The following is a 25,922-nucleotide window of genomic DNA, read 5'->3' on the forward strand; positions in this document are numbered from 1 at the left end:
GCAGTCTGGAGCCCTGTTAAGGGAAAATTTGTAGATGCAAAATTGTTTTTTTTCCAACATCTCTAGAATTTTGGGTGAATGAAGATACAGCGAGGGACCACTATACCTGTACAAGCTTGCAATTCACATTGTGTTTGTTATATAATTTTTTTAAAAAGCATGAAGAGAATAAGAAAACATAAACCTAAATCTAAAAGCATAAACTGGAAACAAATCTTTCTTTTTTGGGTAATCCTCGTGTCTAATGGAGTTTAGATCGGGAAATAAACTAAAACTCAAATGTACTTCAGCAGTCTGGCTAAAATATTTAAAAAAAAATGTAATATTCCTCTGCCTTAAGAGCACTTCAGCTGCATTTACTCTAAACACCTTAATGTAACTAGGATGTTTTTTTGGAAACGAAGAACCATGAACTTTGTTTATGGTTCTTACCTTTTTTAGTGGAAAAGTGGACTCTCTCTCCACATTCATTTTGGAGCTCGTTTGACCTCTGTGGCTCACTTTTTTTGTTAAATAAACGTGCAACTTTCAGTTTAGACAGAGTGAAATCGAAACTCATTAGAAGTGCTAAGTACTTTACGCCCTGGCCTTATTTGCTGGGTGATTGTAAAAATGTTGGGACATTTTAGCCCCAGGTTCCTGTGGTGGAGTGGAGGGGCTGAGAATGTGACCCTTTTTGACCCCGTTTCCTGGAGAGCTTCGTGCAGGTAAAATAAAGGAATTCATTGTGACTTTCAGCAAACGAGTCCATCCGGGAGACTTACTCTTGGTTGCTGTAATACGTGAAGCCAACAAAAGGGAGCTGGTTCCCCACAAAGGCCTTTGGTATGGGGAAGGTCTCCTCTTCTCCCCGGTCCTCCTCGATGTCATCAAAGTTACTGGTGTCGGTGTCGCTGCTGAGCTCGGGGACGACGGGGGCAGCGGCTGCACAAGGCACAAAAACAGAAAATATTCCCCATCAGACACAAGGAATGCATTATGAAGGTTCATGTTTGTAAACTCACACAAACTCTACCATCATCTCATTGGTGGCGTTTGTTAAACGCGTTGAGCAAAGTTAAAACAGAAAAGTTTTAACAGAAGCAAAAATAATAAAGATTTATTCCCATTGGCTTACACATCAGTGCATTATAATTCCCACCAGTAAACAAAGCAACACATTTTTCATCTGATACATTTTGTTGGCCATTACACAAAATACTTTTCTCGCTTAATAACTTCAATGATTCATTTCAAAATTTTCCATCTAAAATGCTTTCACAGCCTTAAAGTTCCACTCCACTCATCTTTTGAACTATTTTCCATGTCATCTTTTAATTATGATTATTCATTTTCAGCCAAAATTTTAAAAAAAGTATTTTTATAGTACATTTTTTCAGGAGTTCATCAGAAATTTGCCTCACAAATGGGGCTCTCCGGCTTTACAGTTATGGGCCGGATACCAGCTCGGACGAGGAAGCAGGGAGCAAATACGCTCTGTTTCAAGTGGCATTTTTTCATCTTTACTGATTCCCAATGATTTGACTAAGGGAACATATATGTCCCTCCATGATCAGAAAAATGCCCCAAAACCTGTTAAAAACACCAAAAACCCAATTCTAATGGAAGTGGGTCTGTCCGTTTTTTTTTCTTTGACTGTTCTCCAAGAGTGAAACTGTAAAAGTGTTTATTAAAGAAAAGAAAACACCAGAGCGCTGATCTCAGCTCAGTCACACATTAAACATAACGGCACAAAAGACCCGACTTCACAAAGATTTCTAATGACCCTGCAGTGCAGTCCCCGCCATCTGCATTGACCTGCTTCACCCATTGTTATCTTAGAAAATGCTGTGCTGCCAGTTATTACTCTGGGCAGGAATCGCTTTCGGTCTTGGAAAGGATACGCCATGAATGGCTCGTCTGCAAGAATTTCCTGCAACTGTCTGCAGTAGGTCAAATGGAAAACATGATCACTGGCTGCATGATTGAAGTGACATTGTTCTGATGAAACGGCCTCTCTGAAAACCCAGGACCCTAACAGGGAAAAACGTCTTACTGTCTCGGATGTTCTCCCATGTCCACTGGTCGTTCTTGAAGAAAGGATGCCTCTTGATTTCATCGACACCGTTACGGCCAAGTCGAACTTCCCTGCAAGGCCAAGAAAAAAAAAGCCCACGGTTTTGTTCTTTTTAGCAAACATCTTCTGCTAAACATACAGCCTCTTTCTCCCCCCGTTTGCTCTCGCAGTGCCTCACCTGTCTGTCAGAAAAGCACAGATGAGATTCTTTGCATCATTGGAAATGTCGCTATCATCGGGGAAGGTCAGGGCATTCTTGTGGTTCATAATTTTGCTGTAAGTCCCAACCAGAGAGTCTGCATAGAAGGGAGTGTCACCTGTGCACCACAACAACAACAAAATGAATGGTTAGCATTTATGTTCTCACCAGAGGTTCTGCTCACATATCATATTTAAAAAAAAAACAACTTACCAACTAGCATTTCAAAGAGAAACACTCCCACTGACCACCAGTCACACTCTCTGCCATAATATCCATCTCCTCCCTGGGATTTTAGTACCTCAGGGGAAATGTAGTCTGGAGTTCCTACTGCTGTGTCACATCGTACCATTCCATCCTAAAGCAGAAAAACACGTCTGTTTGGTCTGTCATGGTACCATCATTTAGAGCAGAGCGTAAGTATACGTTGCATTTTTCTTCAATGCAAAGATGTATATTCTTTGTGAAATAATTAGCAGAACTATGTTCATATCTAAAGAATATTATAGCCCTAACATGGAAAAAAAAGATTCATGTTTCTATTTTATTTACAGGTTTCAGAGGAAACTTTGATGCTTTTTGTCAGAGCTCATATGAAGGATTACCTTGTTCATCTTCATGCAGGTCCCAAAGTCTGCAAGCTTGAGGTGACCTGCTTTGTCTAACAACATGTTGTCAGGCTTCACATCCCTGTTAAAATGAACACAAATTCAAAAGCATTACCAAGACGGGCTGCAAACCTATGGCGTTATTAATAACCTCTGGATATTCTTTACTAAAAGGGCATTACTGCCATTAACAATACTGAATTCTACACCCACAATAGGGCAATCTATTATTTTCCACTTATCGTTTCTACAAGTCGTCCTACTTAGAAAGATGAGTTTGGTCAGTAATGTTCATGGATAAGCTTCAACTGCGAGAGACAGAAAAAAAAATGAATCCAGGAAATCACGTTGCTTGATATTTAAAGACCCACTGCAATGAAAATAGTGCTTTTGGTGTTTTTATTATGTTCTCATGGCATTTTTTCTGATAATGGAGAACTAAGTTAAAGAAAATTAAGCTCAAATTTGCATTTCTGAGTATTTCTGTATTGAAATTGTTCAGAATCGGGCGCAAATGAAAAAATGCAGTACGTTAATGATTGTATTTGTGACCTACACTGAGTGGGTCATAAGCTGTGTGTAAACAGAGAGCTCTCAATAATGTGTGGCGGGAATGAAGTTGCTCTGTGCCAATTGGCCCCCCCACAACTCAGAGGCAAAGTTTCTAATGAACTCCTGCCGCTCAGCAGAAACTACCACCTGGAAAACGATTTTGGATTTAAGCTAAAAACGCAATGATCATAATTAAAAGGTCAAAAGGTCAATGGGAATGCTTGAAAGTGGATGAAAAGATAATCGGCATGGGACTTTAAAGATTTTATTTGTATAATGGTGCAGAAAATTAGTATTGAGCTCCTAGAAACAAGCAAGAATTCAGTCCCGACTTATTTGGGAAGCTCCTCCATCCTCCACTGGTTACCTGTATAAAGTCACCTGTTTAAACTGTTATCAGTCTAAAAGACCCCCGTTCACGCCCTAAAATGTCAGATTACAAATTCTGCACCGTGACCAAGACCAAAGAGCTGTCGAAGGACACCCAGGGGCATCTTTTTTAGATTCTGTCTCTCACAGTTGAAGTTCATCTCTGGTGAACATTACAGACCTCTCTCAACTTCCAGAATTGGTGACTGACAAATGTTTTTTTCCTCCAGAGTATGAGATTTTTTGAAAAAAACTGGTTTCAAATATATAATAACAGATGTCCTCTGTCACCTGTGAATGAAGCCCATGGAGTGGATTCCATCCAGCGCCAGAACCACCTCAGCAGTGTAAAAGCGAGCCCACTTCTCTGGGACATCATAGTTACTCATCAAGTTCACCAAGTCACCGCCGGGCATGTACTCCATCACCATATAGAGGTAGCGATCATCTTGGAACGCAAAGAAGAGCTGCCGGATTGAAAAGACCAAGAAGATAAAAAAGAACGTTTTTCTCCATCCCACAATAATCAGGACTCGTTGCATCTTTAGCTGATAAATGGGCTTTGGTCACCATACCTGCACCACCCATGAACTGTTGGCAAAAGCCATGATGTCCCTCTCCTCCCAGAAGAAAGCAGAGTCTGACCTCTTGATCATTTCAAACTTGCTCAGCAGTTTCATAGCATAGACTTTCCTTGTTGCTTTGTGTCTCACCTGAAGTACAACAAAATGACAACATAACACACTTTTAATTGTTTGCAAACTAAAGTTTGGACATTTTGCCAAAGTAGCAGGACATCTTAACCGATTGTATCACATTAGAATTATCCCCACGTGCTAAAATAACTTTTTATTCACACTTTAAAAAAAGGACTCAGTAGAAGTAAGCACTTTTGACAGCATTTTACAAATACAAGGATGAATATATACTATATTAAAAAACAGGTAAGTCGAAGGGGAAGTGGTATATAAAGTAGTTGAAAATTGGTTTGAATAAATAACCTTTTAAATTCTAATGATTTAAAGGTCACTATTAAGTAGCTAAACAAACAAAATCAAATAATGTAAAGAGCTAGAATTTTTTATTTTATTTCAAGTCTTCTTAATATAAAGCAGTGAGTGACTTTGATGTATAGATTTACTCTTTATTAGTACCTAAAAGTAGATTACTTACCAACTGAACTTCTCCAAATGCCCCCCTTCCAATAACTTTAACCACCTCATAGTCCTCTGCTTTCATACGTAGATCCCGGATTTTACTAATGGTTTCTTTGTCTAAGAAAAACAAGACGACAAAATAAAGACGATAAAATAAACTGCTCAGAAAAACAAAAAACATTTCAAAACATTTTTGCAACGGACTAAAAAAAGCAAATCTCCAACAGCACACATTTCCAGATCAAAAGAAGAAGAAGAAACCGTCAAAATGCCCAACCAAGTATCAAGGACTAAGGTGGCTGTTTTTACAACCTGAAATCATTCCAGGGACCTGCCAAGTTTTGAACAGAAACAAGACTGTTGCTCCCCCCTAAAAAAAAAAAGGGAAAATCTGAAAGGCTCAAAGCATTTGGGGAAAGTTTGTTGCTTACTGAGGGTTGGTCTCTGCTCCAATGCAATATTTCTAGCTCCCCAAGGAAAGATAGTATCCAGTGTTCAGCCAAGTTTGGTCATGGTTGTAGTAGAGGGCTAATTTTCCAATTCACATGGGCCACAATTGGCACAGGAAAGCATGGAAAAGCAAAGTGTCGGGGCATCTAAGTTCAAACATGCTACAAAAAAAAGTTGATCTGGAAAAAAGTTAGAAATGTTTATGATCCACTAGTTTATATTCTGACTGACATGCTGACGATTTCAAATGGGGAAAAACTTACTTTTGCTGCTGGGCTGTATGTAAAAAAAAATCTCCCTGAACGCTTTGCCTGCATGTGTGTGTTTGTGTAGGATAAGTGCAGTGGATTCGACTCTGTTATCAAGAAACAATGCATTAGGAGAATTCAGAGGAGAGAAGCCTTCAGGCAACCCATGAACTAGTGTCTCAGCAGATAGCTAATCCATTAGTCCACATCCATCAATGTTCTTCTACAAAAGATCAGGGCTGAAAATAATTGAGGAGATGTGTAATGGCAGTTTTTGCCCACGGTTTTACAATAGTTGTGGTTCACATTTACACAGGAAGTAGAATTTTTCTCATGTTTGTGTGTGTGCAGTGCTTGCATGATATGATCTGTCAGAAACCACTACAATCCAACCACTATTGGACTGGAAAATTGACATTTTGTTTAAAAACACATATGTGAGTTCCATAAAAAATATGCACACACAAAAAACAACAACTTTGCAGCAACCAAAGAGAAAATTAAAATAATTTAACCCGTTTTTGTTAAATCACAAGTTGACTGATGTAAATACAATTCAAGAAGCAAAGGGTTTTTTTTTAAGTTAAGATTGTGATATTTACTTTCATCTCACAAAAGGCTTGTCCTTAAGCAAACCAGCCATAGAATTATTTGCACTGAGGAAAAGCGTTTTTCAAAGTTGACTTTGAAAGTTGGCCACACTAGTTCATGTCAGTCCCACCATAAGGGGAAAGCCCAGTAAAGCCTCCTGAAAAGGATTCATCATCACCGCTGGGAGTCGCATACGTTGCCAGAGCCTTAGCCACATAGACCCGAACGGCGGCCGACCCGTCCATAAGCTGCAGGTTTCTGGATTGTCCGAGCCCCTGGGGCGACGTAGAGAAGAGTGGCCGCATCTTAAGGGAAGGGCAGGTGTATCTTGCAGTTCCATTGAGGCTCGTCATGAAAACTGAATGAACCATTGTTGTGCATGTAGTAATTGTATCAAAGTATTTGTAAGAATAATGGAACTTGTACATACTTATGACATACGGGTGATGCAGTTGTACAGCTTCCTTGTGCCACACTTTAGTCGTTAGTAAGGTGTGATCCCTTAGTGAGCATGCGCAAATGCTGCACGCGCAGGGTTTGCCCATAGGACGACCATAGGATGCCAACACAAACTACCATCTAATAGTCTAAATTCCTCATTTCTAACAGCCAGGAGCCTATTAGAAGCGCATACTTATTGCATGAACAGCACTAACAGGCTACGAAGGAGGGGTTACAAATTTGTACGACACACCTGCATTTCACCTACTTCACCCTTAATCTACGTACACACCAGGCATGTGTGTCACATTTTTTAAAAAGCTGAGCGTCGGTTCACACTGGACTGTGCCAAACCTGAAAACTGTATGTCAGTTGGCAGAGGCTTGGCGCCTCACGTCGAAGCGGTGCAAATCTTGCTCCAGACTTGCTGTCATATAATTCCGGTCTGACACAAATCACAATTATTAGTTTCTCCTTTGTGATCAATATACAAACAGTTGGCACTTCTATGTATCGTAAAGGACACAACCCATACATCCATACCAAACCCAAGTCCCTGAATGGCCAAAGTTTGACTGGTTTACCTTTCAGCGCGTGTGCGTAGAGCCCACAAATGGACTAAGAAACTTGTGAATAAATGTGCGAGCTTGAACGTGGAAAGTCAACACACATATGCGCGTACTTTCATTGACTATTTATCTCTTGAACGTGCATTTCCGAGCCTGGCGTGAACAAAGCATTATTTTTCCCATTGAGTCTTGTATAAGTGTTTGCTATATGTGTAGAAATAATGGGCATGGAACACCTGGTTAACCCGTACAGGGTTACACAGGCAACCCGTACATCCTGGTTCTTAGGATATATTCAAAAACAAAAACTGAGCACCTACACTAGCCCTGTTGTAGGGTTTTTAAAGGTGGATTAATATTTTTGTTGTGCTTTAATTAAAGTGAGTGTTACAAAGTTTGAGGGGCCCAGAAGATAAAAAAAAAAAAAAAAGAGAGAGAGCCAACCTTAATATGCATCATGTGGGTCACCATCCATTAATGAAAGGCCCTTTGTCGTGGACAATAAGCAGCAGACACCTATTGTGTCCAAGCCTACATATTGGCAGTGGCCTAAAAACAGCCCACTTCTTTGAGCTGAGATCTAAAGCGCATACGTCATAGACATGAGCAAACACAAACGGGGCACTGGAGTTCATGAGGAGGAGTTCGATGGGACATACTTACATCTATTCAAAAAGTTGTCAATGCTCTTGTTTTTCCTTAAGGCAGGGAAGTCAAGGTCATACACCAGAGCATCCAAGCCATCCTAGAGGAAGAAAAACAGAGTTCAATAGCAGCAAAGCAAAACTGTGTCTTGTGGACTCATCAAAAACAATTACAGTCAAAAAAGCAAAGAGGTATTTTGATACGATATCTAGAAAAGATATTGGTTTTCATGTACAAATGCAATTGGAAAACTGTTGTAAAGTCCGTCATTCAGAATAAATGATGGGATAATGTATCTAAGATTGTTTATCGTACAGATATTAGGTTTATATATTTTTTGTTGTAACTGTTATGTCAAACAACTGATTGCACAGGCAGAAGCCTCTGTTGAGAGAAGAAAATTAGGACTTTTCACAATTCTCAGTGTCTTTTAGACAAGCATCTATTTTAAAACAAGAAAAGTGGCAGAATGGCAAAATAAAAATAAAAAAGTATTGGAAATGATCCGGCAATAACTCAACGTGTAAAAAATATAAATGAACCCCAAACTGCTTTGCTCCAAAGAACTACAAATGAAAACTATAATTAACTCAGTAATGATAACTACAAATTGCTGATAAGCATAATAACCCAAACTGCTTTTGACTACTTTTTGGTTTTAAAGCAAAAGTCTTTATCTAAATGAGTCCCAAACAAATTTCAAAGCACATAATATAAACCAAAAAGAACAGCTTGTCTGTGTCTTTCTTGAAACATGTAGCATCTTGACTCAGACAGATGAACAACAGAGCAGTAAAACCGTCAAACGCTGAACCAAGGTGAACCTAGATAAAGATAAATGCCTTAAAGTCAGAAATATGTTTGTTACCGTGAGCACGGCCAGTTCAAGCACATATTCAGATTCCTTATCATGACACAACCAATAGAAACATGTGACAAAGCAGCATTTTCAGCTGGAAGATTGGCAAGGCTATTATGATCTGAAACAATCTGCCTGGTAAAATAAAATGAACTTTCATTTGTGTGAATATGACAAATTTACACTGAATTGGAAAGAATCTGTGCAGCATTCATCTGCTTGTTTGCTTTTTATTTATTTTTTATTTAATTTTAACAAAGCAAGCTGTTGACTGGCGGACAAAAATATGTTCTAATAATAGACAAGAAAAAGAACAGAGGGTTGTTACAAAGAAAATAAGATGAAAGGTTCAAAAATGACAAACAGGACAACATAACCACTGTGAAACGACAAAAGACAACTGGAAATACACAAATATAAGCATGGAAAATAGTAAACCTGTGTAAAATGAGGCTCTCTTAATGAACATCATTGTGTGTGAATTAGGGCTGCACGATATGAGGAAAACTTGCGATATGCGATATTACTGATCAATATTGCGATAAGAAAAATTTGCGGTAAATAAAAAAAAAGAAAAATAAACAAAAACATCATTCCCATTTCATTGCAACAGTTTAAAAATTATACTCCAAATGACCCTCATCGACATGGGGGACAAACGTCAGGGTGGCTAACCCTGGTCCTCAAGAGCCTCAACCCTGTCTGTTTTCCAATTCTCCCTAGACTGCTCGATAATGATAACCAAAATCAGGTGTGTTCAGTCAATCAGGATGTGAAATCACTTGAGTCAGCCAATCAACAGCAAGCTGGTTAAGGGGAGCTGGAAAACAGGCCGGGTTGAGGCTCTTCAGGACCAGGGTTAACATAATAGGCCTCCATCTGATTGGTCAACAATGGGAAGGCGTCCATCTGATTGGTCAAAGCATAAAGGGATTTATTTGATGTGTTAAATGCTTCAAGCTGCTAGAAGATTGTTTTAACACATTTTGAGTTTGCGATTTATTGCGATATTCGCCGTCTTTTGCGATATGCATATTGCAGAGCTGGATATTGCGATAACGATAAATTTGAGGTATATTATGCAGGCCTAGTGTGAATTAATGTTGAACCAAAATTCTAAGAATCCAAATGCACATGTTGCACACATAATCAAAAACTATTTGCAAAACACCAGTGACATTGAACATACATTAAAATTGCCAAATATTAAATTCTAAAATTCTTAAGGAAAAAAAATGTGTTCTCTGCACTGTGTGGTTGGCATAGTCATGAGAAAAAATATATATACGCCCAGCGAGTCATAACCTGTGCTCATGATTTGAATGATTGGCTTTAATGCTTGTACTGCTTTGAAAGGAATTATGGCCTCAGGCAAAAAAAAGCATTGCTGGATCCATCATTGTCTAGAAAAACTGCAGTTATATGTTGTTTTTTTCTTCATTTCAAAGCGCTGTTAGTAGAGCTGACAACATGGCCAAAAAATAAAATGTTTTTCATTCCAAATTTGATTTGAATCTATTTTTTCTCCATGCTTTTACTTCCTTTAAAAAAATGACAAATGATGGAATATATTTAACAAAAACTATTTTATTTTAACAGCTCCTTTGGAAATTGGCTCAAACACGAAGTTCAACTAAACACAAGATGTGAAAATGTTTGTAGATCAATGCAGCAGATGTTTTGTGAGCTACCACTAGCTTGAGCATCTCATGAAGACAAACACTGGAACGCAATCGAATGAACATTTCGGTAGCAACAGCCTTGAAACCAATTTTGCTGCGTGTGGTTTGATGCTCCAAGTTTGAGGTCACAACCTCAGAAACCAAAATCTCATTAAAAAAAATGAAAGATTAAAAAAATCTAACAACCAAATAATTCCATTATAAAATTTCATTAAAATATATATATATAAATATAAAGGTGTTATTAAAAAAATATATTACGTTAAATGCAGACAGAGAGGAAGTCAGAACATAATTAAAATAACTGTTTTCTTCTGTATTGATTTCTAATCAATCACTGTTCTCTGCTTTAGTATTTTCCCCGTGTCAATGAAATGTTTGATTTTCAATCACAAATTAATTGTTTCCGTTTTCCTGCTGAAAAACGCCCCCATGAGAAGAAGGGATTCAGTCAGTCACCTGTAGTCTGAACCAAATGTAAAGTCAAATTCAAACCTGCTGGAAAAAAAGGACAGATTTAATAAAGGGGGAGCAGATTGACAGAAATAGCACTTTTGTCCTGATTCTGCCTCCAGTTGATTCATTTTGACATGAAATCATAACAAAAATATGATCATGTTTTGGATTATTGCCATCAACAGTAGACATGCAGCACTCAATGGGGAGGGGGTTAGCTTAACATCGACTCTGTAATGTTATAAAGGCACTACTACTAAAGTTTCATATGAAGTGGCTTCATGCCTGTTATTATATTTATAAAATACAGTTTCTATGAATTAATTGTATTGCATTTTTTCACCACGTCTTAAAGTCCACTCAGTGAAAATATAGTCAAACTTTGTTCACGATAGTCTGACTGGGTTCTGATTGAAAAAGGAGCTGTAGACTGTATAAAGTAACAGAAGTACGAAGGAGTTGTTCAGGACACGTTTGGGAGCTGTAAGACAATGGTGAGATGTACTGTAGGTTTGACAAAGGTGCTTAAGATGGAGGTGGGACTGCACCAAGGATCAACTTATAGCTCCTTGTTTGCTGTGGTGATGGACAGACTGACAGATGAGGCTAGATAAGAATGTCTGTGGACCAGGATGTTTGCAGATGACATTGTGATCTGTTGTGACAGCAGGGAGTGGGTGGAGGAAATCCTAAAGAGGTGAAGGTTTGAAGGTCAGCTACAGTAAGACGTGTCTGTACGTAGACAAAGAGTGTCAGAAGCATTGATATACATTACTTGATTGGCCGTCAAGTACACATGATGTCACACATGCGCCATCGCTATGGATCGAGTCTTCCCGAGTGAAGAACTGAGGAGGTCCGAACACGTACGCAAAGAATCATAAAACGGGACGCAATGTTTTACAATCAACTACAAAATACATGTCAACTTAATTATCTGATCAAGAGTAATCATCACAGGATACAAATGCCATTTTAATAGAGATAAATTAGGCTCGGAAGCGTGAAGTGTGTGCTAAAGTAAGTGCTAGCAAGTAGCATGCTAGTTTGGTTCATCAAGGTATATATTGCATGGATGGACGATACCATCGTCCATCGTGATGGGTGAGTGACATCCCGATGGAGAGACACCATCGTGATGCCACGCCCCCGCCACGCTGCGAGTCGACACCATAAGCCGCGGTTACATGTGCAAAATATCTTGATGGGATCAATGGTCGGATTAGAATCCAACCGTGTAGATGGGCCCAGAAAAATGTTTTCAGAATATAACAAATGTTCACTAAGGTCACACTTTTGGTCGGAATAAATCATTCGCACATGCGCAGTAGGGTTTGAAAAACCGGAAGAGGATGTGAGTTCCGCCGAGCGGCTATTTTTTTCCAAAACTTTATTGAATGTAACAATTCAGTACAAAACAATGTTAAACAGCGCCGAGCGGCTATATACATTGACATGTCAGCTCGGTAATATTTGAGACGATCTTCTAAGCGTGCTTTTAATATTGTTACGGTTATTATGAAACACCTGTTCGCTCATCATTTGAATTTTAATCCGTGTGGTCAGTGCTTTTTCTGAACGGAGCCGGAAAGAAGCCAGGATTAGCAGTATGCTAACATGGGCTAACAACATTAGCTTTGGGTGACGCTGCAATCTGCATCCTGGCTGCACGTAAACATGTGGGAATAACATCAGCCTTTATTTAATCGGGACACGACTGGAAACACAAATCCATGTGATTGTTTGAACGGTTTCTAAGGACTGAGCGACATTTCTGCTTAAAGCTTATAACGCCCTCAAGCGCTGTGTGTGTGCTGACGATCCGAGCTCTGCTCAGACACACACTTTTAGACCCGGTTCTGAGTTCGGTAGCTCGTTCCCCTAGAGCTGCGGGACGGATCGCAGTCTTAAATCTCCCACACATAACGCTCATGTAACAGAGCACCCCCCCCCCCCCCTTCCCATCAAACACAAAGCTGTAAGTCCGCGCTCCGCCGGTCCCCTTGACGTGTGGTGAGCGGAGTGGACTACTTCTTTTCTATTTTGTTCGGTACTTTTTTCGTTAGTCACTTCCCTCAGTTTATACTGGATCATCGCGGATGAGTCATTAGTTGGGAAAAAAATAAATAAAGTAAAATAACGAATAGCAATTGTATAAGAACGAAAATTTTACCCCCCCCCCCGACGATATCATCGTCCATCCCGATGGTTGACAGCAAACAGGCATTGACAGGCCAATTTAGGGGACATCGCCCAACCCTCGTTCGCACTTTTTTTTAAGTGACTATTTGCACCTAAATTTCAAAAAATATTGCGGCCAGTGTTGAACTTCTTTCTTGGCCGCACAGATCTGGAAAAAGGGTTCTGGTAAGGATTACGGTTAAGTTTGAGGGTCAAATACACCAAATGGTTCCTGAGTATGGCTGTTTCTGCAGATCATTGCGCAACCCAAAGGGTTGCGTCGACTGCAGAGAACAAAGCTAGCTAAAGTTTGACTTTAACTTTACCAACAACATCATGTAGCCTTGGACGCACTTAAAATACATGCGGGCAATGCATCAATGTGCATTGCCACACATTATGTGTGATCAACATGAATTTCCATCCTTTTTGGTGCTGGTCGCACGTAACTACGTACAAATCTCCTTTGCCTTTGCCTTCATTACATCAGCCCAACTAGAAAGTGCAGGGCTCACTTTCTGCCCAGTGGCAGAAACTATTCACTATTCACTAAAGGGAGCATTTTTTAGGAGCTGTCCCCCTAAACTTTAGCCTGCCAGGTAATATCTCTGTATTTTAAATCTTAACCGTTTGGCAGGTGTCTGTAATGTTATGATACATGTTAAGTTTAAAAAATGTTTCTTTTATCAGCCAAAGATGCCAGCTGAGAGGAGGAGCCTTATTCTTCCCAAAGGACTATGAAATGGTCTATTTAAATGTAATTTTTGAATGCAATTGAGATGTATTTGCCTTAGATGTAAGGCAAAAATAATAAAAGATGATGACCATTTTTTTTTCATTATGGTAGATTTTTATAAGGTGCTGCTCACCTCATTTTATTTGTATGTGGTAGAGGGAGTTTTTTTCCTTTGTTCAGCTCTCAGGTGTTTTTAATAGGAAAACAGCTTTGCCACATTTTTTAGCAATTCAAGCTGATAAACTTAATCTCCCTCCTTTCTAGGCTTGGGTGACAAGCATTTATAAGCTCAGTTACATTAGATTCTGGCACATTGGCAAAATCAAAGCTCCCTGATATTTAGAAGCTGTTTATTTATTCTTCTGTTATTGCACTTTTTACAGGTTGATCTTTGGAGATAATAAATATTTAAATATACCATGAAATCATCAATTATCCAAGCTTCAATTTGTGCTACGTTTTGTGAAAATCGTTTTTGAAATGAGGGAGCTAGCCTGATTTATGCGGTTGATGTCTGCCTTTACTAAACTGAAACAGCAAATAGACAAAGGTCAATCCATTCATACGTATCGATGGTCAGAAGAATTAAATAAAAGGTGTAGATGCAGGTCACTTTATAAGACTGCCCCTTCGACAAAAACCTCTACAACTATCTTCAAACTGTTCTTGGAAACCAGCAAAGCCCTTCACAAAAACACAAGTAAATGATTCTCCCTAAAAATGCCTATAGTGGCAACAGTTTAACTAACTTTTACACTTTTTTTTTTACAGCAACTCTACCTTAAAGTAGAGGTTTACCTTTTGTTTTGTTTGTTTAACCACATACATTTCTATTGTGGTAAGATTATTTCTGTTGTCTTTATGCAAACTCTCTTTTTATGCTGTTCAAAATTGTATCCACAAGCTAGATATCCCTAAAAGGGCAAACTGGTGAGCTTAACAGAATATGGAGTACAATAGGGTTCTTCCAACAGATAAAAAGACATTAAAGCCGACAGACACATTGCAATCCTGTCAAAATCAGCTACATTTGGTCTTCTGAAAATCAAATCTAATTTCAAAAACTTCAGCAAAATACCTATTTTTACCGGTTGCAGTAAGGTTCATCCTATCTTTATGGATGCATCAAGTCTAACATTTCCTAATAAGAAGTTCTCATTTCTTCAGAGAAATATAGGTCAGCGTATGATGAATCAGCAGCTCAGACAAAACAGCAAATTCGCTTAAGTAACTTTGTAGTTTCTAATCAACAGGGGCTGCCCCATATGAGCAGCAACACCACAACTGCCCCGAAGGAAGGGTGGAAAAAAAGGGAAAATGTGGGAGCAGGAGGAGAGGGGGAAAAAGGGGTTGAGAGGGTCCAGCTAAAAGGAAGAAAGTCAGACGCTGAAATGTGCCAATAAATGTATCACAAATTAACATGAGCTTAACATGGACCATCTTAAAACCTCAAGAGTGGCCTGGTTAAAAAGGTTTTGCATTAGCAAGGCCTCAACTGGCTATAAAGGGCAATTTTGTTAACCAATAAGTACCAGAAAAATGTAAAAAATAAAATAAAACAGAAGAACTGAGCCTTTCAGAAGCGTAATCACAAGCCTGGGAGCAGCAATGTACGTTTGCATAACTTCCTGCCGCAGCAAAGTCTGGACAGCCACAGTAGCATTCCTTAACAGGACTGTACACGTCAGAGAGCTATTTTAGGTATGCAGCCAAACAAGTTCTCAACAAAAACTAAGGGAGCGAGTAGAAAAAACATCCATAGCAAAGTCTTATCTGGAGTTTAATTCCATTTAGTATTTGAGTTTGAGATATGAGCAAAACATGCGAGTAGAAAAGCCTATTTATTCAATATTGAATGGTGAATTAAGAAAAGTAAAGAAAAACAAAAAATATTGTACAGAACATGACTGCCAGGCACGTTCACGTGCATTAAAACAGCATGGAAAAGGAGTTACAGTTTCAGAGAAAAATAAAAATTGAACTCACAATCATACCGTGAGTTTTAACAGTAGCACACATAGGAAAAATGTCAATACATGTACTCTACTTTTTGTTTCCATAACAATTTTGTTTCCCCTTAGCAAGAAAGGGTTGTTACACCAATGACCAACTTCCAACAGGGAAGTTAGGACCCAAATGTGTTGGTCAGATTGTCAAATCAGAAGGCGCACACAAAGCAAGAACATGTTCTGTAGAAAAAGAAAATTAATCCAAAAGGATTAAAAACACAGAACTTCTGGCATTTCATCTAAAAAAGATGAATAGCCAACATTTTACCAGGGCGCAACCAATAAAAATCTCAGGTTGCAAAGGAGTTTGAGGAATTAACAAAAAAAGACAGACGTAATGTGGTCGAAACCACATGTGATTGGACACACAATCTACACAATTGATACATTGTGTTCTGCGTCCTGATTGGCTGTAGATAATTGTCTATCAATCTCCTACGTGTCGTGTCACCTGTACAGAATGAGTTCTGTTTGCCAAATTTACATAAATCTTTGCTGACAGGCAAATCTGTTGTCATTCTATAATTCTGGACTTATATCTTTATGAAGGTTTGGACTCAGAGTTTTAACAAGAGAGAAAAGTGTGAAAATGTTTGTGTCTGAGAAAAGTGTAGAAAGTGTGTGGTGATGGGTTTTACGGCATTAAAACATCATAATAGTCTAAATAAATAAATAAAGATGACTACTTTGCGGATTTTACCTGTTGCGGGTCATTTATGGGACACAAATCCCGGAATAAACAAGAAACTACTGCTTATAATAACCCAGTTATATTCAGAATAAAAGAAATTAGGTTTTAAAACCTAAAGGGGAAAGCTAATAAGCACAAAGCTGGTGGTTCAAAAGTGTAGATAAAACTTTAAGTCTGCTATGCATTCTGTTTTAGACTATGAACACCAATTTCTAAATCCATCCAAAACAATCTACAGCAAGTAAGTAAGTCACAGTGTTGTGTAAGCTGGGGATAGACTCTACGAGCTCTAGGAGCTAAATAAATCTGATTTTACAAAGTCATTTTGCTTTATTGATATAGAAGCCTCCATGTTAAAACACCACGGTTGCCTTTTTATTAAAATACACAGACCAGAGGGAAGCAGTTTAGTACTTTGATGGTGTGTACTTGACATACAGAAACCATGCCTCACAAAACTAGCTGAGTGACAGGAGGCTCGGTTAGCAGCAGTGTATTCTTTCTTTCGCTCTCACCCATTCACACATGCCTTCTTTCATCTGTATTAGTACCTGTCAAGCCAGCAGATATGTCAAACAGAGGTGGAGATGAATGCTATGCAACAGTGCAAATCAAATAGTACAGGTGGAAAAAGAAGTAGAAGTAGCAATGAGTGTTATGTGAATCAGACTTAAGAGGGCCGTCCTTCACAGCACAGGTGATATTCCAGACTTCATGTTTTATCTGGTGCTTAAAAAAAAGAAGGAATTGGCTGTAAATTTCCCTATATGTGGCCTCAGTTTTAACTTTAAAATGTACAATATAACAAAGCTAGCTTTCATGTACACAATACCCTCCCTGGCAGTGTTCTGAATGTCATGCCATGAAGCCAGACCATTAGGTCCAGTTCAAATTGTAATAACCCTGTCTGTGCATGGGAGAGATGCTACAGTGGGAACTGAAAGGAGTTACAAACAATAATTAGATATCCTTCATGCTTCTTTTACCTATTCTTAAACTCTGAAGCATTGCATAAGGTGGTCTATAATGAAAGACTCAACTTAAATCACTCGGTTGTCTACAATCTTGTGAAGACAAAACGCTTTCCACACGTGAACAATTGTGCGGCCGCTCAGGCTGCTATGCAAACAAAGACAAACAGCACTGAAGGTTGTACTAACACAAACACAAATCATACAAACCGCCCAGTTTCAAGTCATGAAAAACCACATCACTTCCTCACTGCTCAGGCTGCCGGTGTGACAGAAATGTTCCTCACTTTACCGTTTACTACTTCAGCTCACTGAGAAAGACTCCAGTAAGACTACAACCTGAGTTATTTCAACTATTCCTCGAGCACTTTCAGATACTTCTGTTGTTGGTAATGCAAAGTGACAGTATCCTACTTATTACCTACAAAGACCGCATATCTAACAACTCGTCTGGAGAAACGGTTCTGACACTGAATCCAGGGGTGGCAAATCAAAGACTCCAGCAAGCAAACATCCCAGACAGATACTTCCACATGAGATTATAAATGGAAATAGTGCAGCACACCAATGTTTAAACCTGGAAAAACATGGCAAATGTAGCCATGTACTGCTTTTCTTAGCAAGAACAAATGAAAGCTCCCAATCACCTTTTCAAAATATCCTATCCTGCCTTTTACAAAAGTATAGTTGTCTGCATTAATGACAAATCAACCACAGCTCACCTATTCCAGGATAGAGGACCAACTATTCCAACTCCCTTTTACAGAAATGTTTAGTAAATCTCATCACACATAGATTGTGCTTCGGATTCAATTCAGCAGGAATGCACAGATATGCTTCAAAAATAGTTTGATTTCAGAACCTGATCGCATAATTTCTTTGATGTCCATCTCTTCTTGGTCAAGATCCAATCAGGACTCAAATTCTGACACGACGCAGGACAAAAAGTTTTCATTCATATGTACCTAAAGGCTCATGTGTTGATGTCCAAAACTGTCCTCCTAAACTTCAGAGCTAGAAAATTGGCTTTTTATGCACCAAAAAAAAAAAAAAAAATCAATCTGGAAAGACTGCTAGATGTGTAACACTGACAGTAATATTTGTAGTTTTAACATTGTAACTGCTCACATTTGAACTTGATCGAGAATCTTCCGCACCAAACTCCTCAAAGTATTGGCATGTGTTCCTCAGGGACATTTTAGTCATGACAACACTACAAAAACAATTTTTGATGCAGATGTTTTCAATGTAAAGCAGGTGAGATGGAATCAGAGTAAATGTGCCAACAAGCAAAGCATCAACTTGGTTTTCTTAGAAGAGATGGACTTTCTACAATTCTGCAGACAAGATGGATAATTAATCAAAATACATTAAAACAAAAAACACTCCACTTGCACAGATGACATTAAAACAAAACAAACCTAAAAATGCAATGACAAAAAATGAAACCCCTCACTGTGCCACAATCATGACAGAAAAAAGGCATAAACTGACTTTGTGTAAAGTGATTGTTGTAACCAGGGCTCTAAATTAAGACCTACAAAATGCGTTGCTGTTCATTTTGGTGGGTAAAAATAAAATGAAAAAAATAAAATTTGGGTTAAAGCGAAATCCTTACATTTCCCATGAGAACTTTATTTTGCCGTTTCATCCACTCATTGGCTTCGTGCTAACGTTTGCATGGCTGGATAAAAGTGCGAGGAAGGGGGCTTGCTTGGAAGACATTACACCAAGTACAAATGTTAGTGGTTCAACGGTGGGAAGAAAGAAAATTGTTAACAATAATGCAAATCAGTCAGTGTAAGTCAAGGGAAAAAAAGGATGATCAAAAAAATAAAAACAGCTCTCTAGTTGTGAGTTGCTGTTCAAACAAGAAAACAACATAATTTATTGTAAGAGGACAAAAGCAAATCTACATCTAAGATATATCTTTTTATCCGCAATTATTTTCAGAAAGTTGTCCACTCCCTAACTCCCCAACATTTATGTTCAGAGGTTTTGCATCATTTAATTTCTTTATCAGTGATCTGGTAAGTTGTTCCTCTCCGCTCCACTGTGTTTCATGCTGAGAAAGCAAATGTTCTGCACATGATGTCGTAGTGTGATGAACAAATATAAACAACATGTAAAAATATCCAGACCAATGTCTGCGGGTTCTCCTGACAATCTCTCATGTGCAAAAATAACCTCACAATCAAATGGGCGTAACACATTTGTGAAGAATGTAAAGTCAACATTGATTCCACTTTCGGCTTCTCCCATCAGGGGTCGCCACAGCGAACAAGTCGCATGGTAAATTTGGCAATGTTTTACGCCGGATGCCCTTCCTGACGCAACCTTCTCAAGCCGGGCTTGGAACCGGCAGAGGTAGAGAAGGGAACAGGGAGCAGCCCGGAGTCGAACCCGGGTTTCACGGACGGAAGGCGCCGCAAACCAGCACGAGCTAAAGTCAACATTTTCTCATATTTTCAACATTTATTACGTTATTGAGACAGTCGTGAAAGTGGAGGCGGAAAAAAGTCAAGGTTATTTACAGTTTATAACATATTCAAATGCATTTTCCACCACTGTTAGGTGGAAGACACCAAATGTACAAATATTAATATATATATTGGTATGACAGAACAGCTCAACTTAACTGAGAAGTGAATTAATTCAGCAGCACCAGGCAGCATATTGCCTTCACAATAAATGCTTTCCAAAATCTGTCATTTCAAATGTTTGTCGATAAAATATTCACTTCAAACATTCAAAGAATTCCTGTTTCCAAACGTGCTAAATTAATTCTTGAGTTGCTGTGTTTCTTCCAGAGCATGTTGGGGTTTTTCCATCTTACGGATACTTTTTGTTCTGTTTTTACAAGTCTGCTAACAAACCAAGAATCAATGGGAGACAGCTCGGAAATCAGGGAAGAAATCATCTTAGAGTTTAATCTGTCCATTAAAGGAGAAGGTTGTTGTAACGACGGCAGGTATTCATAAAATATAAGGCAGGAATTAACCAAGCTCTGTCTGGTATTCGGGTTGGATTTCAGCAAATCAACCGTTTAAAATAAAGAAAAGAAAAAAGAAAGTAAGAATGTGGGGTTTAAAAGACGTTTAAGGATTAAGTAAAAGTCACAAAAACCTATAGTTGGTTGTGCCCGTTGATAATAGACTGTTTTGTAGAAAATAATTAACTTTGAAAGGCATAAACTGGATTGTTCTAACCTACAAAACCATCAAACACATTAAATCTAATTAATAAATATTTGTTTCTATAATATTTCAACCGGCATAACTTAAGAAAACGACTTGTTTTGTGGCCAACGTTAAATTTCAACTTCAGCTCACTCTTAATCCTTTCAAACATGTAAAGTATACTGGGCGTTCATGTCATTCCATGGTTCAGGTCTACTGGCCCTGCTGCTTCCTATAGGTACTTTTCAGTATGTTCATACTTCTGTACATCTTGTATTTCTAAAACTTAAAATTAAATGTCAGAGTAAAAGTTTATCGTAGACTGATGAAGAACTAGGAACTAATCAATCTGTGGTATTACAGTCGAACAAAAGTCAATTTCAGGAGCTCCTGATGTATGTCAAGTAGAAGAAAAACCAGTTCAAAACAGGTTCCCGTATCTACCTGTCATTCTAAAGTACCAGCTGATGAACACATCTCATTTTACAAGTCCTAGAGCCGTGACAGGAGGAAAGGGATATGCAGATGCTCTGCAACAAGGAGGATCTACTTAAAAAGGTGAAGATAAGAGAAACCAGACTGGAAAACAAAATATAGATAACAGGATATCTGTCTAGAGTCAGAGCTGTGTTGTAAGATACAGGCTAAATATAATCATACAGCAGCAAAGACCAGGCTTCTACGGTTAAAACTTTCATTGTAATGTCAAGTGGAACGCAGGTAAAGAATTGTAACCAAAAAAGAACCACCGCTGTGAATTCTAATGGTCGCCATGACTCATGGCGCTTTATGACTTAAATGTCCTGATTCACAGCCCTCAGTAACACGAGACTTTATCCTCCAGTCTGCACAATTTTGGGTTATGGGAGGAGAGGAGTGAAGCCCACACCCTACCACCTCAGAGCAGCCGGCCGGGTCCCAACTCCCTCTGAACATGCAAAAAGACTTTAGGACGGACTTGAACCTCCAGAAAAGTCAAAGACAAGAGGTTATTTGATTAGCATGGAATTTTATTAAACAGTGGGTGGAGCTCCACGGTGGCAGCAGAGAGAGCTTCAGCAAAAGGCTCCATTCATTGATCAGAGGAGATTGCAAGAGGGCGAAAAAGGATGAACAACACCCTTGTGTGTGTCTGCCAGTGGGAATGGTGGCCACAGGTTTTTGGCGTTCAACATGCAGAGAGGCTGCACTCTGAGTGACTTTCAGGGCTTGGTCTAACAAAGCAAATGAGGCCATTAAGACTAAAGAGGTTTTCATTTTAGAGAAAGATGCATTTTAACAACTTAAACACCCACTCTAATCATCATTTGATCCACTTTCAAAGTCTTTCCAGCTGCATTTTAAGTATGATTGTTGTTTTTAGCCAAAAAAAAATGTCGTTTTCTAGGACATAGTTTCTGCAGAGCAGCAGTTCATTTGAAATTTGCCTCTGAGTTGTGGGGGGGGCCGATGGTGAGAAGAAACCCCCTCCTTACGCTCCCCATTACTGAGAGCTCTCCATTTATGTGCTTTCCCCCCTAGCTTACCTCACACCACCAATCTAACATTGACAAATGGCGAGCAATATTGGAGCTAACCAGCAAAACGAAGAAACAGACGTACATGGATCTAGTCGTGTACAAGTGGAAGGGGAGCTAGGAGCTGGTGGCCCAACGACATTTTAGTCTGCTCCTGATTCACCATTTGAATAACGAAACACTCAGAAATGCAATTGCAAGCTTAATTTTCTTTATACGTGTCATCCATCGTAAGAAAAATACCTCAAAAACATGTTAAAAATACACCAAAAACACTATTTCCATCAGAGGGGGTCTTTCACAGGTGGGCAGGTCTAAAATAGACAAACCAAATTCCTGCTTTGATGCTCTTTTGTTTTTAATCTAATAATTCATGGATCCTACACAACCACCATATTGTAATTTGTTAAAAATTACAGACCTGCAGTACGGAGACCCTAAAATATTTACTGAAATGAAATCAAGTAGAGCAGCCAATTCATTAAATCTGTTGCAACTTAACCACAAACAACAGGTGTGACCGTGTCAGGCCCTGGCTAATTTCAGCAAATGTCAACATATCACCAACAAGATATTTGCACTAATAACACCGAGCATATGATCACAACAGTTTCCATGAGTAACTGGGAGCCAAATCCCTGTGAAAACACTCGCTGTCACTGTCGCTAAAGCTGAAATACTCCTCCTATCAACAAACCCTTGACTCAACAACATTCCCTTGGCATTCACTTCACAGTGAGTCAGTTCCCAAGACTCTCTTTATCATCAGTCAGATCAATTCAGGGGTTGACACCTATTAGACTGTAGAACAGCAAAAATGTACCTGATGCCTGCAGGTTATAGAAAGCCTACAAAACAGGCCGACCTATTTAAAGGTTAGAAAAAAAATGCATATAATAAGGGGGAAAAAAACACTTTGAAGTATCCAAACACCATATAGTACAAAAACATTCACAAGAGTTAAAGATTTGCTCATCTAAAGGTATTCTGGCTTACGGATAGAGCAGCCATAGCTCTTTTTCCAGTGTTGACTATAATCAGAAATCGAAGGATTTTGATCATACATGGAAAAAATAGGGAAACAAATCAATAGAAAGATACAGACCCAGGGTGAAAAGACCCCCTTTTTTGAACATCCATTCACCAAAACTTAAACCAAATTTCTTAAGAGATGCAGAGATGGTCAACACTAAAATAAAATAACTCCACTGGTTATCAAAGATAAAAACATATATAACATCTAAGGAGTAGAAACAGATTAATCATATAGATAAAACCGATAAAAACTAGAAGGAGCTGCATTTCCAGAAGGAAATACAGGGTTGAATGCTCTATTGCTGAATGAAAATTAAACTTAAAGGGTAATAATTGGCACATAAAAAATATAAAATACAGAAATGGTCAACGTTGACCATAAATAAAGTGAAAACAGCACAATAACAGAACAGATATTTTTGTGAAAAATGCCAGCGCCGGGTATCGAACCAGCGAGCTTCTGCACCAAGGATTCCCCATGTATTTCAATGGAGGCAAAAATCCTGGAAATCCTGGAATATCTTGAAAAGTTCAGGGATTTGAAGGAGCAAAAGTCACAGCTGGAAAAAGCTGAAAGAGCTGAACATTTTAACAGTTGTATGGTTAAAATAGCTGAAAAATTGTAGAAGGAGTTAAGCGGGGAAAAAAATGGCAGAAGAGACTATAATAAAGAAAGAGAAACAGGAAAAGAATTAATAAATGCATACTAAGATAACAGCATGTAAAACTATCTACAGTTTTTAACTGTCTAAAAGTGAAGTCATTTATTAAATGTGGCCAATCCCTAAGCAATTCAACATCCCTGTCACATAAACAGCTGGAAATAAGTGACAAGTTTGTCCTATTTTTTCATTAATTCTCTGTTTTAGCTCTGAGTCAAAAGCTTCATCATTTAGAGGGCCGGTGGTTTAGAAAACATGAGTCACAGCAGCTAAAAGGCACACAGACAGATGAATGTGATGTCCTCCTCATTCAACGTTTATTGTATTCTGGTGCGCATGTGTGTCGGCGGCAGACGAAGTGTGTGAACTTAATCGACCTGTCAGTGTCGGGGGTTCGAGCGCCGACAAACCGCTGGTCTCAAAGACAGACAGAAAGACAGAGCTCTGCTCCGACTGAGGAGTAGGCTGACCCTGAACCGCACACTGCGCTCTGTTAGCTAGCTGGCTAGCTCACAAGCTACACAGACTTTACTTACCAGAAGACAATCCGTGTTTATTTCCGACTTTGGGTCCTTCAACATGGCATCGATTTTTTCAAACCGACCCTCCATGTTTATCTCGGAGGACATTTTCCTGCCAAACTTAGTCCCCCGTGTTGAGTTAAAAACAAAAAAAGAGCTCCCTGGCGAGGCGGTGGAATGGCTAGCAGTTAGCCGCGGCGCTAGCTAGATGGCCAAACGTCCCTTTCTTCGCGCAAACTTTTCCACCGCGCTTCAGAGAAAATGCATCCTCCTCCGGAAATTTCCACAAAAAATCGAGACGTTAACGGGGCACTGGACACGCCACATGATTGTCGAAGTCGGAAGATGTTTTCCCGTCCGTGAGTGGCAAACAACTTCCGTGCAAAGATAATTGCGGCGACAGATTAGGATGCCACTGAGGATAAGGGCTTAAAACGCTGCTGCATCGAAACAAAAGACAAATAACACGTTCGTGCAAAATCTTCCCGAAAAGTTTTTTTTTTTTTTTAATGTTTGAAAGTTGGCTAGTCCGGGCCCGTTTCCATGTTTCGCAGGCCTAGTTTGGAGGAAACGACTGAATGATTCTGACAGCTCAAAAGTAGAAGTGGTGGAGAAAAAAACTTCTGCTTCTTCCAAATTTCGAACAGTTTAAAACGAGGAGTCGCTGAACGTTGAACGGCAGCCCTTCCGCTTCGCCCCGGTGTCTGTCAAGGCCCGTCGAATAGTTCCCGTCCGGCTGCCGGAACTCCTCCGCGGGGTAGAACTACGATCCAACTTGGCTGGATGTTGTTTTTTCGGAATACAATCGCAGACTGTGACCGAATTTCTCATACAGCCTGACCAACATGTCCGCCTTCCTGTTCAAACACTCCGGAGAAGCTACTTCAAAATGTCAAGTACTGCGCATGTGCCGCTCCGAGGCGCGTTCAAAGATTGAACGGAGGAAACACGTCGATGTCTCAGGGAGCCAGAGCGCCCGCGTGCTCCTGATTTTAGACCTATTTCCTGATTAGTTTTGACAGAAAACTACAAAAGTTTGTACAATAATAAAGATAGGGTAGAGTTAAGCATGACTATCAAGGTTATTGAGATTTAAAACATTTTGATTCCAATAGCCCTGTTTATGCATTCTGAAAATCAGATCATAATCTGTTCCTTTTGTTTTCAAGTCATATCAATAATGTAATCTTATTTACTTTGTCCAATTATGCCAAATTTAATGGTAAATCATATTGATGCTTAGAATTTATGTCAATATTCTACTTTCGTCCTGTATAGATAACTATGTATACCCTTAGAAGCATATTATGGCATAAATAAACACATAAAATAAAACTGTTTGGCCACCTTTATAGGCAGTTATTTAAATAAAATAAAAAAAGTGGCCCCTTTGGAACGATCAAAACTAAAATCATGGTTTGATTTAATCTTGGTTTCAATTTATTTTAAGGAGTACATGACCAAAATTGTTTTCTGAAGAAATTCCTTTTTAAATTTCACAATATTAGTACGGTAGATGTACCATTAAAGACAGTACC

At 39.0% G+C, this 25,922-nt stretch overlaps 1 protein-coding gene across 2 annotated transcripts in view; it reads right to left on the reverse strand.

Annotated features, from left to right (window-relative positions):
- The window catches only part of rock1 (Rho associated coiled-coil containing protein kinase 1), a 48,085-nt gene extending 22,774 nt beyond the window's left edge, over window positions 1–25,311 (reverse strand). The window contains exons 1-10 of one of the 2 annotated variants that reach the window (XM_011487016.3): window positions 24,400–25,309; window positions 7,904–7,985; window positions 4,958–5,058; window positions 4,360–4,497; window positions 4,076–4,251; window positions 2,861–2,945; window positions 2,469–2,613; window positions 2,235–2,373; window positions 2,036–2,127; window positions 765–924 (exon numbers count right to left, since the gene is read on the reverse strand). In XM_011487016.3, coding sequence (XP_011485318.1) covers window positions 765–924; window positions 2,036–2,127; window positions 2,235–2,373; window positions 2,469–2,613; window positions 2,861–2,945; window positions 4,076–4,251; window positions 4,360–4,497; window positions 4,958–5,058; window positions 7,904–7,985; window positions 24,400–24,492 — 1,211 coding nt within the window. In that variant the 5' untranslated portion in view covers window positions 24,493–25,309. Of the gene's footprint in view, window positions 1–764; window positions 925–2,035; window positions 2,128–2,234; window positions 2,374–2,468; window positions 2,614–2,860; window positions 2,946–4,075; window positions 4,252–4,359; window positions 4,498–4,957; window positions 5,059–7,903; window positions 7,986–24,399 lie in introns of both variants that reach the window. The other variant, XM_011487013.3, reaches the window with a different exon arrangement.
- Window positions 25,312–25,922: the final 611 nt, after the last annotated feature.

Source organism: Oryzias latipes, chromosome 17, assembly GCF_002234675.1.
Source record: "Oryzias latipes chromosome 17, ASM223467v1".
Taxonomy (NCBI): domain Eukaryota; kingdom Metazoa; phylum Chordata; class Actinopteri; order Beloniformes; family Adrianichthyidae; genus Oryzias; species Oryzias latipes.